General features: G+C 38.2%; 1 protein-coding gene across 15 annotated transcripts in view; it reads left to right on the forward strand.

Annotated features, from left to right (window-relative positions):
- The window catches only part of SGIP1 (SH3GL interacting endocytic adaptor 1), a 223931-nt gene that overhangs the window by 133323 nt on the left and 75599 nt on the right, over positions 1 to 15009 (forward strand). For 10 of the 15 annotated variants that reach the window (XM_030812974.1, XM_030812967.1, XM_030812969.1 and 7 more), the window contains 6 exons: positions 1556 to 1567; positions 5037 to 5061; positions 5985 to 6036; positions 7301 to 7386; positions 11018 to 11110; positions 13692 to 13766. In XM_030812974.1, the coding sequence (XP_030668834.1) occupies positions 1556 to 1567; positions 5037 to 5061; positions 5985 to 6036; positions 7301 to 7386; positions 11018 to 11110; positions 13692 to 13766 (343 nt within the window). The remainder of the gene's footprint in view (positions 1 to 1555; positions 1568 to 5036; positions 5062 to 5984; positions 6037 to 7300; positions 7387 to 11017; positions 11111 to 13691; positions 13767 to 15009) is intronic. The other 5 variants (XM_030812970.1, XM_030812977.1, XM_030812971.1 and 2 more) reach the window with 1 other exon arrangement.

Consider the following 15009-nt stretch of genomic DNA (forward strand, 5'->3'; position numbering starts at 1 on the left):
TTAATTAGATCCCACTTGTCTATTTTGGCTTTTGTTGCCATTGCTTTTGGTGTTTTAGTCATGAAGTCCTTGCCCATGCCTATGTCCTGAATGGTACTGCCTAGGTTTTCTTCTAGGGTTTTTATGGTTTTAGGTCTAACATTTAAGTCTTTAATCCATCTTGAATTAATTTTTGTATAAGGTGTAAGGAAGGGATCCAGTTTCAGCTTTCTACATATGGCTGGCCAGTTTTCCCAGCACCATTTATTAAACAGGGATTCCTTTCCCCATTGCTTGTTTTTGTCAGGTTTGTCAAAGATCAGATGGTGGTAGATGTGTGGTGTTATTTCTGAGGTCTCTGCTCTGTTCCATTGGTCTATATCTCTGTTTTGGTACTGTACCATACTCTTTTGGTTACTGTAGCCTTGTAGTATAGTTTCTAGTCAGGCAGTGTGATGCCTCCAGATTTGTTCTTTTTGCTTACCTTCATTGGCACTGAGGGCTCTTTTTTGGTTCCATATGAACTTTAAAGTAGGTTTTTCCAATTTTGTGAAGAAAGTCATTGGTAGCTTGATGGGAATGGCATTGAATCTATAAATTACCTTGGGCAGTATGGCCATTTTCACGATATTGATTCTTCCTATCCATGAGCATGGAATGTTCTTCCATTTGTTTGTGTCCTCTTTTATTTCATTGAGCAGTGATTTGTAGTTCTCCTTGAAGAGGTCCTTCACATCCCTTGTAAGTTGGATTCCTAGGTATTTTATTCTTTTCGTAGCAATTGTGAATGGGAGTTCACTCATGATTGGGCTCTCTGTTTGTCTGTGATTGGTGTATAGGAATGCTTGTGATTTTTGCACATTGATTTTGTGTTTTCTAAGGTCATCTGGTCCACCAGGGTTCTGTTGCTGCTGGACAGTTTTCATCATTCCCAACTACGTTTTTCAGGGGCTCCTCATCTTTCCCATCACATTCTCATCATTCACATCACATTGGTAGAGGCCGCCCAAATCACTAGGCCAAGAACATTAAAAAAATCCTTATAGGCACACCTTCCATAGAACACCAAAGAAAAAATCCAGACAAGGAAAAGCGCTCTCTAAATCCTGCCTCTGGTTTTTTGTAAGCTCTTTTTGTACCCTAACTATGTGGGAAATGCATTATTGTCTATATTTGCTAACATCCTGCTCTGTAGGGAAACAGTTTACTTCTCTAATCTCTAAGTAACCCCTCCTCAAAGTATCTGGAGAAAAACTTCTACGGCAAGGCATTAAACATTGTCAGTAAAGTTTTCTTGTATGTTTCTGCCTTGTTCTTATGTACACATAACTAAAACTTATATACCCACATTAGCAAACTGTATTGTACAATGGATAGCCTCTCTTTAAGGTTCTCCAAAGCCTCCTGTCGTTTAAATAAGCCCTAAACACTAGGACTGCCTGTCTTCCTTTGGCCTGATTCTCTGGAGTGTATGTTTGGTTAGCTGCTTATGAAGTCTTCTATTACCCAAGACTGTTGACTGATCCATCATTCTCTGACTAGGTGTCTGTTCTCTCTTCCTTTTTGCTGATCACAGAGGCGCAGCCCGGTAAGAACTCTCAACATTTTTACCTTAAACATGTATAGAGAAAATTGCTGCCAAGGCAAGGTGGCCAGGTTGGTTTCCCATTAAATTTATGATAACCCAGTGTGAATGAGGCAGATGAAATAGGTTTACTGATTGAAAGCCTCTGACCCTCTTAAGTATCAAGGGCATATTTTTGAATTGTCAGAGCACTTTCCCATAAGTAACTAAATTAATACATGGGAATTCCAACTCCTAGTACTAAATTTGGAAAATATATGGAGTGTGTGTGTGTATGTGTGTGTGTATGTGTGTGTGTGTGTGTATGTGTACATAAAAGGCCTAGAGATTCACCAAAAAGTACCATAGAAGTTGATAGCAAAGAGATAATAAAGAATAATAAAACTAATAAGAATGTAAGGACACCATTTTTAAGCCATCGTTGTTTTTAAGCCTGAATTCAAAATATGTTCCTGGACCATAACTTACAATGATCAGAATATGCTGATACATCATTATAATTTCCATCTTGGGAGAGGGAGACACACTTTCAAGTCAATATTCCTAGGCTATCACACAATTCTAAATAAATTTCATCACAGAAGACAAACTTTGGGAGGGTAGATCAATATTAATTTGCATTGTTCAAAGTGAAAACTGTCATTTTCTTCAAGTTGAAAAGTATCATGAATTTTTTTTTTTTTTTTTCTGTGACGGATCTCTCTCTGTTGCCCAGGCTGGAGTGCGGTGGCTCGATCTCTGCTCACTGCAACCTCCTCCTCTTGAGTTCAAGCAATTATCCTGCCTCAGCCTCCCGAGTGGCTGGGATTATAGGCACCTGCCACCACGCCCAGATAATTTTTGTATTTTTAGTACAGACAGGGTTTCACCATGTTAGCCAGGATAGTCTTAATCTCCTGACCTCATGATCCACCTGCCTCGACCTCCCAAAGTGCTGGGATTACAGGCATGAGCCACTGCGCCCAGCTGAAGAGTATCATGAATTTAAAGCAACAAAAAGGAGGGTTTTGTTATGTTTGAAATGATCCCCACTTACCTGGTCAGTCCCTTAAGAGAGGAAATGGAACTGAAAACAGCGCTCTCTGAAATGTCCCTAGGCCTGTGCCAATCCAATTAGTCAATTATTATTTGATGCAAATACCCTGCCCCAGGTGACCAGTTGGTGGTTCTCTGCTAAACTACATAGCTAATGCCATTCAAAGATAGTATCTGCAGAGACTGCTAATCTACGGATTATTCCAACCCAGCTGTTAAGTGACATCACAGATTATGAAAAGAGTGAATTCAATCATTCAAAGTGAGGAAATTTATTCACAACATACATATAACAACAAACAAGCATTGAAAGGGGGAAAATACAGTCGCTTGACAAGGGGAGGTTTTTGAATCCAATGGGCTTTTTTCCTGAATGTGGTTTGTGTGGTCAACATCACCTCAGTCTTTTTCTAGATATGTCATGCTGCAACATTAAGGTCATCAGAGATCCGTATGCCCATCCAGCAGATAGCAGGACTTTCTTTTCTGTTGCTGCTGAGTTGCTGCGATCTTTCAAACATTTGTTGCTTTCTAAGTTGATACTAGCTTTGTTCTTCCTAATTTCTAAACAACAGAGTGTTCTTGAATATTTCTGCCATGTTTTGGTTGCGCTTAACTTGAGATTGTTCATTCATGAAGACTATTTAACAAAAATATTACAGGGGCTTCTTCTTTAGTGCCTTTCAACTGTGAATATCCATTGAATGAATTGACACACCTGGGAATTGATGACTACAAAAGGAGCTCTGTACCTTTCTTGGTTTCATGGATATTAACATTTGAAGGAGTAGGACAGAGGGACAAAAAGGTCTTCAATACAGCCTCTGGGACCTCCTGGGTTTTAGGCCTCACGGTACTAGGTGGGCTGTGTTCCCTCAATGCCATTTATTAATCTTGTGATTGACTGCTTGGAACTAAAGCCCCTCTATCTCCTCCTTCAGATCTTATTAATGGAATTCTATCTGAGGGTTCATAACCCAGAAAAACATCTGTTATCTAATTATTTCTGCTATCTAATCATTTCTGTCTATGGAGCCTTCTTTTCCAAAAGCGAACCTGTGTCCAAACTTCCATAATATCCTCAGCAGATTTACGTGGCCATATTTATTAGAAAGTATTTATAAATAATGTAGTAATTCTCTATATGGCACACTTAGTAGGGAAAAACAGATCACATTATTAGACAAAAAGCCAGAAAATGTAGTTTGAGAGATTGAGAAACCATCAAATGGATCCTTGTTCAGATTGAAACTGCTCCTCTAGCATAAATGGGTCCAAAATGGGACAGAAAATGCTTACATAGCCTTAGGAAGAGGGAAAGAAGCTTCTTATAGGTCAATTACAGAGGTGCTAAACCTTGTCCTAAGCTGTTAATGTTATACTTTGAGAGAAGAAAATGTATCTGTGACCACCAGATTGAGCCTTCACTAAAATTAAAAAGTAGGAAAAAATGTGTTTGGTAGCCGTCCAACAAATGTGTTCATGGTCTCACCTTTTGGAATGCTTTCTTACATGTACTTCAGCTTTCCCTGTCCTCAACTCTGCCCCTGTCATTCTCCTACTGCAGGCATCCCAAGCCATGCTGTACCCCACGATGCAACCATCCTGGTGGTCTACTTTTCTGGTGGCATCCCACACTAAGAACTTTTCACAACTTCTGGTTTTTAATCAAAATTTTTAATCTAATCAATCCTTCTGCTATCTAAATAAGTTTATGCTAAGGCATAAAAACTGGAGATGACCTGCTCAGATTATTCCTGACAGGGCTATTTGTATTCCAATAATATCACAATACCTTGAGCTAAAGACATTACTTCCAATTCATGAATTGATGAGCCTAGCGGCAGGCAAGTGAAATAAATTTGGAGGATGAGTGCGTAGGGTGGAATTCCCTGGCTTTCTGAATAAAACAGTTCATTCAATGGCAGATGGTTCAAGTTTCCCCTGCCTTTTACACTTGCTATCTATACCTTTTAAAATCACATGTGTAAACTGATGACTGTTTCCATTAGCAACCTGGGGACCACACCTGGCAAGGAGCATGCACCACTCCTAAACACATTCTGTAATTTTTAAGCATCAAGTATATGCTAAACTTCAATTTACTTTCTTATCTACTAGAGTTCTAGAGGTTTTTTTTTTAATGGACTAATCAATATTTGAATTTAATTTACCAAATCTACCCAGGTAAGGGGTTTTTCTTGTTCAGAAGACTTATGATTTACCCTCCCCTCCTCTCTATAATCTTTGAGTGAAATAAAAAACTGATTTCTGTGTGTGTATCTACAATTTCCTACTTAAACGCGGTTCTGAGAAAAATTTCATTTCCCTATCTGCATTTATTTGAGTTCAGTTTAATTGCAATGACAGAAATAATACATATTGTACATAACATATATGTGGTCTTAAACCTTATAGTGTCTATTTCTAATTCTAGGGTGCAATTAAAAGGAACTTATCCAGTAAGTATATCTTAGCTACCAGAAATAGCGTATGATTTAAAAGAAAGAACAGTTCCTTGGATCTTGGAGTATATATACATATGAATTATACATTCCTGGGCTTAATTTTTAAGACTTACAAATTTTTTACTTTTACAGCAAAGAATTCTTGTAATGATAGAGGGCACTTGTGGGTTCTGAGTCATTAATGTTTAAGTTCCGAAAATAAATATGTTTTTGGAAAAACATTGCTATTTTCTTTCTACATTTGTCAACTCTTGCTGTATTATTTAACTTTAGAAATGAATTTAATCAAGTGTGTATTTGTTGCTGGGGGTGGGAAGAATGGGCGGGCAAAAGGAACTGAAAGTAGAAGCAACTTACCCATTCTTGTGTTATTTGATATGAAAATTTTAGTCAACCAAAGTGATATGATATAGGTTATAATACACATAGGGCAAAATTTTCCTCTGCTGCATACAACACTTTCTAGGAAATTCTAAATTCATGTTTCATAGTTAAAGATACAACATTTTCTTGGCATTTCAAGAAAAGAACAGGCAGAGAATGCTGGATTCATGTATTACACATATGGCCTGGCTTACTATTCTCTTAATTGGAAAGCAGAACCAGTCAAGGCAGCAGACATTCCAAGAATGGTGTGCTTTTCACTAAGTGTTGCACTATACAAATCTTCTATTTGATGGCTTGTCACGGAAGTTCCTTAGTTAATGAGGTTTTACAAATGCCAGAAAAAACACCACTACATATGCCTAATATATGGCTGTTGCATTGCCAGGGGAGAAGGTTTGTTTTGCAAAGTTTTCATACTGAGCTGCTTATTGATGGGACTTAAATCTCTAAGTGTTTCCAAACATAGGTTATAAAACATATCAGGGAATGGTAAAAATTTGTCTAAAAAGTTCCTTTGTCCTGTGCATCAGGTGAAGAAGTGGCAAGACCCAGGCGTTCCACACCAACTCCAGAACTTATAAGGTGAGTGTGAAAGACAGTTGTGTTTTATGCAAGGCATCGTGAACTTTTAACAATTAAGCAAATCTCCTTTGAGCTAAACTCTCAGCTCCCATTAACAAAGGCTCTACCAAAACATGTCAGTCCATATGTCCATAGCATGGTCCAAATATGTTATTATTTTTCATAAGTGCAGCCCAAGGGAGACCTTTAGGGAAATATTCTGCACTTATCTGAAGTAACTGTCTATCAGAATGTGCAGGCCCCTTCCTGATGGGACAGCTAAAGTTTCTCTCTAAAGGGGTCTTTTGGTGTCTGGAATGCCGAGCTTCAATATCATTATATTACCCTACGCAAAGAAGCCTATTTAGTTGGATACCATCTCATGATACATTCCACCTGCCACACACCAAAGGAACCTTCCATTCTGTTTTTAGTTTTTGGCAAAGCATTGTATTTTACAGTGTATTCTGTGGGTTAGGTAAGTATTGTACAAATGGGCATTGTTTTATAAAAAGACTCTTATTTCTGTTTTAAAACTGGATTATTTTCAATCTTTACCCTCCTCCAACCTCTCCCCTCTCCTCTTCACCCCTTGCCCGTTACCATACCACATATACCTCATTGGGATCAATCAGATTTGGAGAAGAAATGAAGATAATTATGCATCGTTTTCTTAACAATCAGTCTGGAGTAATAATTAAGAGAAGGGATGCGAGTTTAACTTGATTCCCCCTGATTTCTTAATACTTCTCTTTCTGAGATTTACTGTATTGGGGTATAAGGAGGTTACAACTAGTCTATTAGAGGATGAACCTTCTCGGTGGCTTTTTACTTAATATCACTATGCTTGATTTTCACTAATTATAAATTTCATTAACTACAACAAAGAGATGTGGTGAAATCAAATATAAATGGTACTTGAGATCTTAGGGGAGAAAGGTGCTTTGCAATAAACTCAGCTCTAGTATTATCTCTTCTAGGTATAGAGAATCATGATGCTTTGAAAGAGTTATTCTCCTTCAATTTATTTCTATTGGATGAGCACCTCAGCTCTCCATTGAGAACTAAGGATCTCACCTTCTACCAATTCTTTTGTCCTATAATATATCTGACATCCTTATAAAATACTTTCTAGTCCTAACGGGGCTTGTATACGCATGCATGCATGCACTAGTGCACACACACACTTGTTTTACTGAGAAAAATATTTGAAAGTTTGTATATCTTTTTGAGTATTAATTTTTGAGCCCTTTCCCTGTATTTTGCCTTAATGTGTGTGATTTAGCAAAAAGCCTGCAGATGACACTACGGCCCTCGCTCCCCTCTTTGGCCCACCACTAGAATCAGCTTTTGATGAGCAGAAGACAGGAGGTAGGAAAAGAAACTCCATATATTATAGATTTGTTTTTTCTTTTATTAAAGTACAACTCTTCTAGATTAAATGTGTGTACTTTGAGGTATATTTTTAATATATTATCTTCATGGGAAAGAAAAGTTTCAATCTAGGTGTGCTGTCAAGAACGGAAGTTTAGTTTGCAAATCTCTATTATTTTAGGATTTGAAACTTTACTTCCAGAAATATCTAATAGCTAACAAGCTCATTCTTCAAAAGAAGTCAGTAAAAATTACCGCAAATCTACACAAATCCCTGTCATGGAGTAAACACTCTGGGAACCAGACCATCATCATTTGAGGTATCAACAGAATCACAAATGGAGACAGACCTTCATACACCCGTCATTGTCGCTGTCGTTGCAGTCTGGCCTCCCTGACCATCTATTCTCTTTCCCACCCAATAACGAAGGCATCAATTGGATTGCTCACAGCAGTCATTGTTTGTTGTCTCAAGACCCAAGAATGACCTTGAATCATTCAGAAACTTAGAAATAAGGCCAGGCATGGTGGCTCACTCCTTCAATCCCAGCACCTTGGGATGCTGAGATAGGAAAGCTTGAGCCCAGGAGTTCGAGACCAGCCTGAACAACCTATGGAGACCCCCATCTCTACAAAAAAAATTTTAAAATTAGCTGGGCATGGTGATGCACGCCTGTAGGCCCAGCTGCTTGGGAGGCTGAGGTGGGAGGTTCACTTAAGCCCAGGAAGTCAAGGCTGCAGTGAGCTGTGATCACACCATTGCACTCCAGCCTGAGCAGCACAGCAAGACCCTACCTCAAAAAAAAATTAAAAAATAAAATGCTACTGAAGAAATATCTTTATTTGTGCCATTGAGTTTACTTATTAAATATTTATTCCTAGAGTTAAATATTTAACTTTTTAAAATTAACCATATTTTTGGATGGCTGTAAATACTGTGTACTTTACTGACATAAAATCAGCTGTCTATAAAATGCATCTTATCTATCCCTGAAATGTGTTTATGTCTAATGCATGTATCTCCAGTAGCTATGTTTGGTAATATAGAATATTTTTATAAAAAATTATTTGACTTAGGGGCACCATGGTAAATGTATAATAACATGTTATCCTTCTAGGACCTATTGGTGAAGGTCCTTAAGTGTTAAAGATGGCAAGAATTGGAAGCATGATGGGTAGACTAAGCTACATTAACAAAGAGACCCCAAGTACAATAAATTAAACAAGATGGAATTTCATTACTCTTTCATGTTAACAGTCTAGAAGTAAACAGTATAGGACTGGTAAAGTAGTTCTGCTGTCTTTAAAATGTTACTACTATCTCTGGCTCCAAGGTGGCTGCTGCAGCTCTCCTCCCCTCCCATTCAGAAGAAAGGAAGTGGGGTGAGGACCACTGGAGCTCACTGCTAACTATTCTAAGAGCAAAACTAGAAGAGGCACAGGTCACTTCCTGCCAAACCCCACTGAAGAGAATTTGGTGCCATGTAGCCAGCTAAAATTCTGTTACTACAGAAGAACTGGAGAATGAATTCTGGGAGATAGCCAGCAGTCAGCCACACCTGAATATTTTCAATTATTTTGTTAGGAAAATGTCCAAAGAACATTTCTAAATACTCCTTTAGTGATTTAAATGTCCATAACTTAGAATCCCTATGAAAAGGTGGCCTTGCCATGAGGCTATCAGTTTCCTTATTAACTCATCTGTGATCAGTCTCACTTTTAATGACATATCGTATGGCCACTGGAGAGCGGATTTGATTTGTTGCACCTAAATCTGCCCGTTTAAGGAATCCCATAACTCTATGGAAACTTTATATATAGAAAAAGAAATCACTCTTAAAAAATCAAAGCTGTATTCCACATTGAATTCATGAAGAAAATGCTGCTTCATATCTTTGGAGAATGTTTGCTTTTATGTTAAAACAGAGCAAAGTCCACCTTTGAGGCTTGCGGTGGAGAAGAGATACATACCTAGACCTGTCCGTGATTGTGGCCTCAATTGTTCTTTAGATGATTTCAGCCCCTGAACTTCTGTAAAGTTCCTGCCTTTGCACCAATCACACTAGCTTTTTCAATACTCACACTTCCCTTTTGTATCTACTCATTCTTCTTTAGATTGATTTTTCTTTTTCTTTCTGTTTTTCTTTTTTCTATTTATTTATTTATTTATTTATTTTTTGGCAGGATCTCACTCTGTCACCCAGGCTGGAATACAGTGGCAAGTTCTTAGCTCACTACAGCCTCGACCTCCCACAGCGATCCTCCCACCTCAGCCCCCCGAGTAGCGGGGATCACAGGCACATGCCACCCCACCTGGCTAATTTTTGTATTTTTTGTAGAGACTGGGTTTCACCACGTTGCCCAGCTGGTCTCAAACTCCTGGACTCAAGTAATCCTCCCACTTCAGCCTCCCAAAGTGCTGGAATTACAGCCGTGAGCCACCATGCCTGGTCTAGAAAGATTTTTCTATCACTAGTTGAAATGGTCTGGGGAAAAAATATGTATTTTAGAGTTAAGTCTGCTGCATCAGATCTCAGCTTTTCTTCTTTTATCGTGGACACCTCATTAAACTACTCCAATCATTAGTTTCCTCTCCCAGAAGTGGAACTGGTATGAACCACATGGTGGTGGCGTGAGTATTCAAATAGATAGTAACAGCTACTGGCCTTGTGATACCTGTTTTATAGACATTTTATATATACTCTATTAATATATCTTTCCTCTGTTAATCCTGTTCATAACTCTCTAAGGTTGCTTTTATTATCTCCACTTTACACTAAAGGAAGGCAGCGCAGAGAGGTTAAGCAACTTGCCAACGTCCTACAGTCAGTGCAGACGATAGATTCAAACCACATCCAACTGACTTCCCAGCTGGTCCTAGATGACATAATGAATTACAGCAGTACTTGCACAGTCCCTGCCACGGCATAGGTGCTGAGAAGCACTAACTATTTGCATTGTCATAGCTATTTTTAAAAATCAGAACAGGAAGCAAAAAGAAAGAGAAGAAGTGTTAAATTCAGTGTCCTTAGGCCCAAAACCTAATTGCCCTGTGTTAGGTGTCTAAGCACTCATTTTTCTGGTTCTCTTAACATATTCACCAAGCATTTTTAGAATAATTTAGTTTCTTTTTATGATGCCGTAAAAAGTTTATGTAAAGACCCTATAAAACCCTTCAAGGGTAGTAACCACTGCATAGAATGCAGGCATTTTCAGTTTTGAAGCATATTCATAGGAGGCTTTAAATCAACCAACTTACAACAAAACAAATGTTCGTGGGGTTAATGTCTGGATTTTCCAATGGGTACCTGAAACAGAGCCAGTACATGTGCTGATGCTCAGAATGTCCTTAAGTGACCATCCAGGAAGAAAATGCAGATTCTTCTCTGAAAGTTTTTATGTAGCTATATGTACACACACAGACACTCTTCCCACCCACACTCACACCACACTCCTATTTCTATTCTCTGCTTGAAAAGAATAAGGAGCAGCACATTTCCTAAATTAATTTTTTAGTACTGAAACAAGAGGAAAATAATTTTGTAAAGCTCAACTTGAAATCGAAATTTTAAGTTCTAAAGTATGGGGTTTTTTTTAACTCACCCTGGGAAATCTTTTTTGTTTCCAGTTCTTTTAGATCAGCCTGAGATATGGGGTTCAGGCCAACCAATTAATCCAAGCATGGAGTCGCCAAAGTTAACAAGGCCTTTTCCCACTGGAAGTAAGTTATGTGTCTGCTCTGTCTGGAAAAATAAGTGACTCATTTTACTGTCTGTCTGCATAGTGAAATTAGGCAACTCTTAGAAAGTCTACGTAAGCAACGTTAGAACTGAATTATATTCAGAAGAGATGTTATTCTAACAGGCTTTCAAGTTAAAGAATTCAGGGCAGGTTATGAAGACAGGAAGAAAATAATGCAATAAAGCAAATTATTAACCTTGACTCATAGCCTTTTCTGAAATCCCACATGCTTATTCATGCATTTATTCATCGTATATATGTAAGAATAAGAAGCAAGTGAGCTAAAGATCCTACTGCGTTCCAGGCATTAGGCTATCATGTAACACAGAGGTGAACAAGTCTAATATGGTCTCTGCTTATCCTATAGAGCAACTGAGGCTGCACAGGACAGAAAGGACACATTGATAGGAAGGAGTGACAATCGGGGAACAAGAGAACTGGGGCTATATGGTAGAGAGAAGCTTAGACAGTAGATCAGAGCAAATGTATGTGAAAGTTGCCATCAGTCTGGCTTCTTCCAGCATGACCCAGGTGGCTGGGAAAGGAGGTCCCGAAGATCTAGATAGCCCTTCACTGGTGATGGGCTGGGCTATTTGGACTGAATGGATTGTTCATCAGGTCAAGCCACCCTTCTTACAGATTTCTTGAATTCCCTTTTCAGTAGACTGCCTCTGAAGCATGCCTGTGGAAGGCACTCTTTTCAAAAAAAGGTGTTTTGGGAGGAGAGAGATGCAAAGAGTATTTTTACTCCTTTGGGCTCACATACAGACAAACCAATACTTTTTCCAGTTCAGCATCTCCAGAGCTTGCGCCTTGGTGCCTAAACATGATCATGAGAATTAACCGAGGGGATTCATAATCGAAGGCCAAGAGGTTGTTTGTTGGAAATATTATTGCTATAAAGCCATGTGATCTAACCTTTCCAAAGATATTTCCTTCATTAAACAGGATAGGAAAAACATCATTATCAACAATTTTTTAAAAACTTCTGAACTTTGAAAAATGTGTTTTTAAAATATTTGAGCCACAGTGGCATGATTTTGAATGTTATTCCCTGCAAAACAAAACCAGTGTAAAAGCTGTAACTTCCTTGAAAAGCTTTCTTTAGAGACCTGAGCTATGCAAGTGATCCCTAGAAAACCCTTTCCTAAATGCCGAGAAAGTGAATGGATTGTTTATGGAGGTGACGTATTGGTTTTAACTATTGGTATTTCAGAGTTGTGAGTCTTAACATGCTGTGGTTACACTTAACACAGCACAGGCTATTGTTTAGTTGACGTGCGTTGTATCATTCTGCTCACGTTGTAGTTTCAGCATAAGTTTTCTATTTTAGCTTATCAGGCTTTTATGGTATTTTATTTGTTTTTATGGCATTTTGTTGATTATGACCTTGATTTTTGGCAGAGATCCTTAATCAGGAGCAGAGCCCCTGATTGACTCTTAACTTCTGCGGGAAACATGATCCACTAGAGGTGTAGCTTTCAGAAGCTCATAATTAAGGTTAAGAACCACATATTCCTAGGCTTTAGGATGAGGGTTGTTAGTCATACTTACTGTGTGGAAGAACAGGATGCTACCTAAAGATAATAAATAAAGTACGGGAAGAGGAGGAGGAGGGAGGAATGACAGAAAAAGCTTCTTCCTAATTTAGGCAAGTGGAAGGTACCAGCAAGCACTCTCCAGCCATGTGCCCACCTGCCTCCCTTTGCGTTTAGGGTAGGAGAGATTGGACGGCATTCAGATTCACAGTTAAGCTTTGGGATGGCCTATGAAATTAGTGTGAACTCTTTGAATCTACCAAATAGGACCAGTGACAAGAAAACACACACTTAAAGAAAGAGAAAGAGGAAATGAACGAATTGAAACAGTAATTCCAAACTTTGCCCACAAAGTGACAAGTCCAGCTCAGAAAGGTGAATCTCTTCGTAAGGACCATGATACTTGTTTTGGCTGTAATTTTTGTCAAAGGAATCTGTTCATTCCTCCTTGACCCAAGGAGTTAGTTTGCTTCTAACTTTAAAAAATGTACTAAAATTTAAGAAATATAATTTTGAGAAATCTTTTCCAACTCAATCTGGACACTAAGATCCTGACCGGATTAAAAACCCCTCACAGGAGCCCCCACCCAACCTGTTATTTCCGTTATCAAACCCTCGACTGTAACTGTCAGCTGACATGATTTCATTCAGTCAGTCATAAATCCCTTGAGGCCAGAGGCTATTTTTATTCAACCCTATGACCCTAGTTCCTAGTACAGGAGGTAGGACATAGTTGTTGCTTGAGGTTTGTGTGTTGAATCATATTTAAATGAATAAAATGATGATATTATTATTATTGTCCAACATTCTCTTGACGTTCTCTTATTCTCATAAAATGGAACAATCTGAATGGGTTCTGCTTCAGTTCTTTGGCTTTGAACTTCAAAAAAATAGACCATTAATTGCTATTCCATTTCCAATAGCAGGAATATAACTGAAAGCCCAAATCCTGCTTATTTAAAGTGTATTGTATGACTTAGGAAGAACATGACCAATGATACTTAATTTCTCATCTCTTTGCAGCACCTCCACCACTGCCTCCAAAAAATGTACCAGCTACCCCACCCCGAACAGAATCCCCCTTAACAATTGGACCAGGTACGCTTTTGTTTTTTCAGTTCTGGTATGCTGTGTCAAACAGAGCAGTGGCCCCGGACGAACATGCCCTTGATGTGTTGAAAACTGTAGGCTACACAAAAACATTACAATGTTGGCATTCAGTTTTGCTTTCACTAGAATTTCTTATGCAGACTTATTTTAAAGCACCACTTCCAGGTTTCACACACACAAAAAAGTATTAATTTCTTAATTAATTTTTCCTTGGTATAATTTTGTTGAATGAGGGCCATTTTGTAACATGAAAGGAAAAAAATCTCAATATGAAAAGTCATTGTTTAATTAACCCCTCACTTCATTGGCTCTCATTTTAATGGTTTACAAATTCATAGTCTCAAAGCACAATTGGTATTTTTTCAAGACAATTTTGCTAAGACTAAAACTCTCTAGTCTATGAAGACATAAAATGGTTCCCAGGGTGTGCCGCATACTGGTGGCCAGGAAATTCTTTTTCCAGTGGTCATTCAAGTATTTATTATCCCATGGCAAAGAGATATGTAAAGATTATGAAATACGGCAAGGAATTGCTACATGCCTGTAGACAGATAATGCTTAAGGCACACCTTTACCATCTATTAAAATCAATACTATGTATTCATACAATTTATAGTCTGCCAAGTCTTACTGGACTAGCAAATCAAAAGTAGTACTAACTGTTTTATGTGCCTGGGCTCTTAGAATGTGGTTCTTTATCACTTTTGGAATACTATTGCAGCTTCATCCTTTGCTATTTATGCAACCCGGTGAGTTTGATAGCTGCAGAGTGGGGCATTCATCAACAAAAGCAAAAGCAAGATGTAGTCATTTATGAAATTTATATTGACTTGAACCCAATAGAGAGTCATCCAGAGCTTCATAAGTAAAGATGTTTGCAGGTTCAAGATATTTTGCCCCCTTGTATTTCCACAAATTGTGTTAGATAGAAATATACCTACTAGCACAAGATTATAAATATTGCAGACCGTGCAAAATGCTTCCCAATTTATCTATAGCCTTGGAACCTTGAAAGTTAATTCCTGTCAAACGAGAAATATAGAAATACTAAGATGGCTCATATAGCCCAAGAGTTATATAAAGGTAAAGTGACTTCTGCTCATGCCTTCCAGTTATTTAGGTAACAATTTGTAATGTGAATAATCTCAGTTTTTAAAAAGTACACTTCTTCATACAGAGCTGTAGAAGATCGTTTTTAATTTTTTCTCTTATTATTGCTATGAATTAAAAA

Source organism: Nomascus leucogenys, chromosome 5 (assembly GCF_006542625.1).
Source record: "Nomascus leucogenys isolate Asia chromosome 5, Asia_NLE_v1, whole genome shotgun sequence".
Taxonomy (NCBI): domain Eukaryota; kingdom Metazoa; phylum Chordata; class Mammalia; order Primates; family Hylobatidae; genus Nomascus; species Nomascus leucogenys.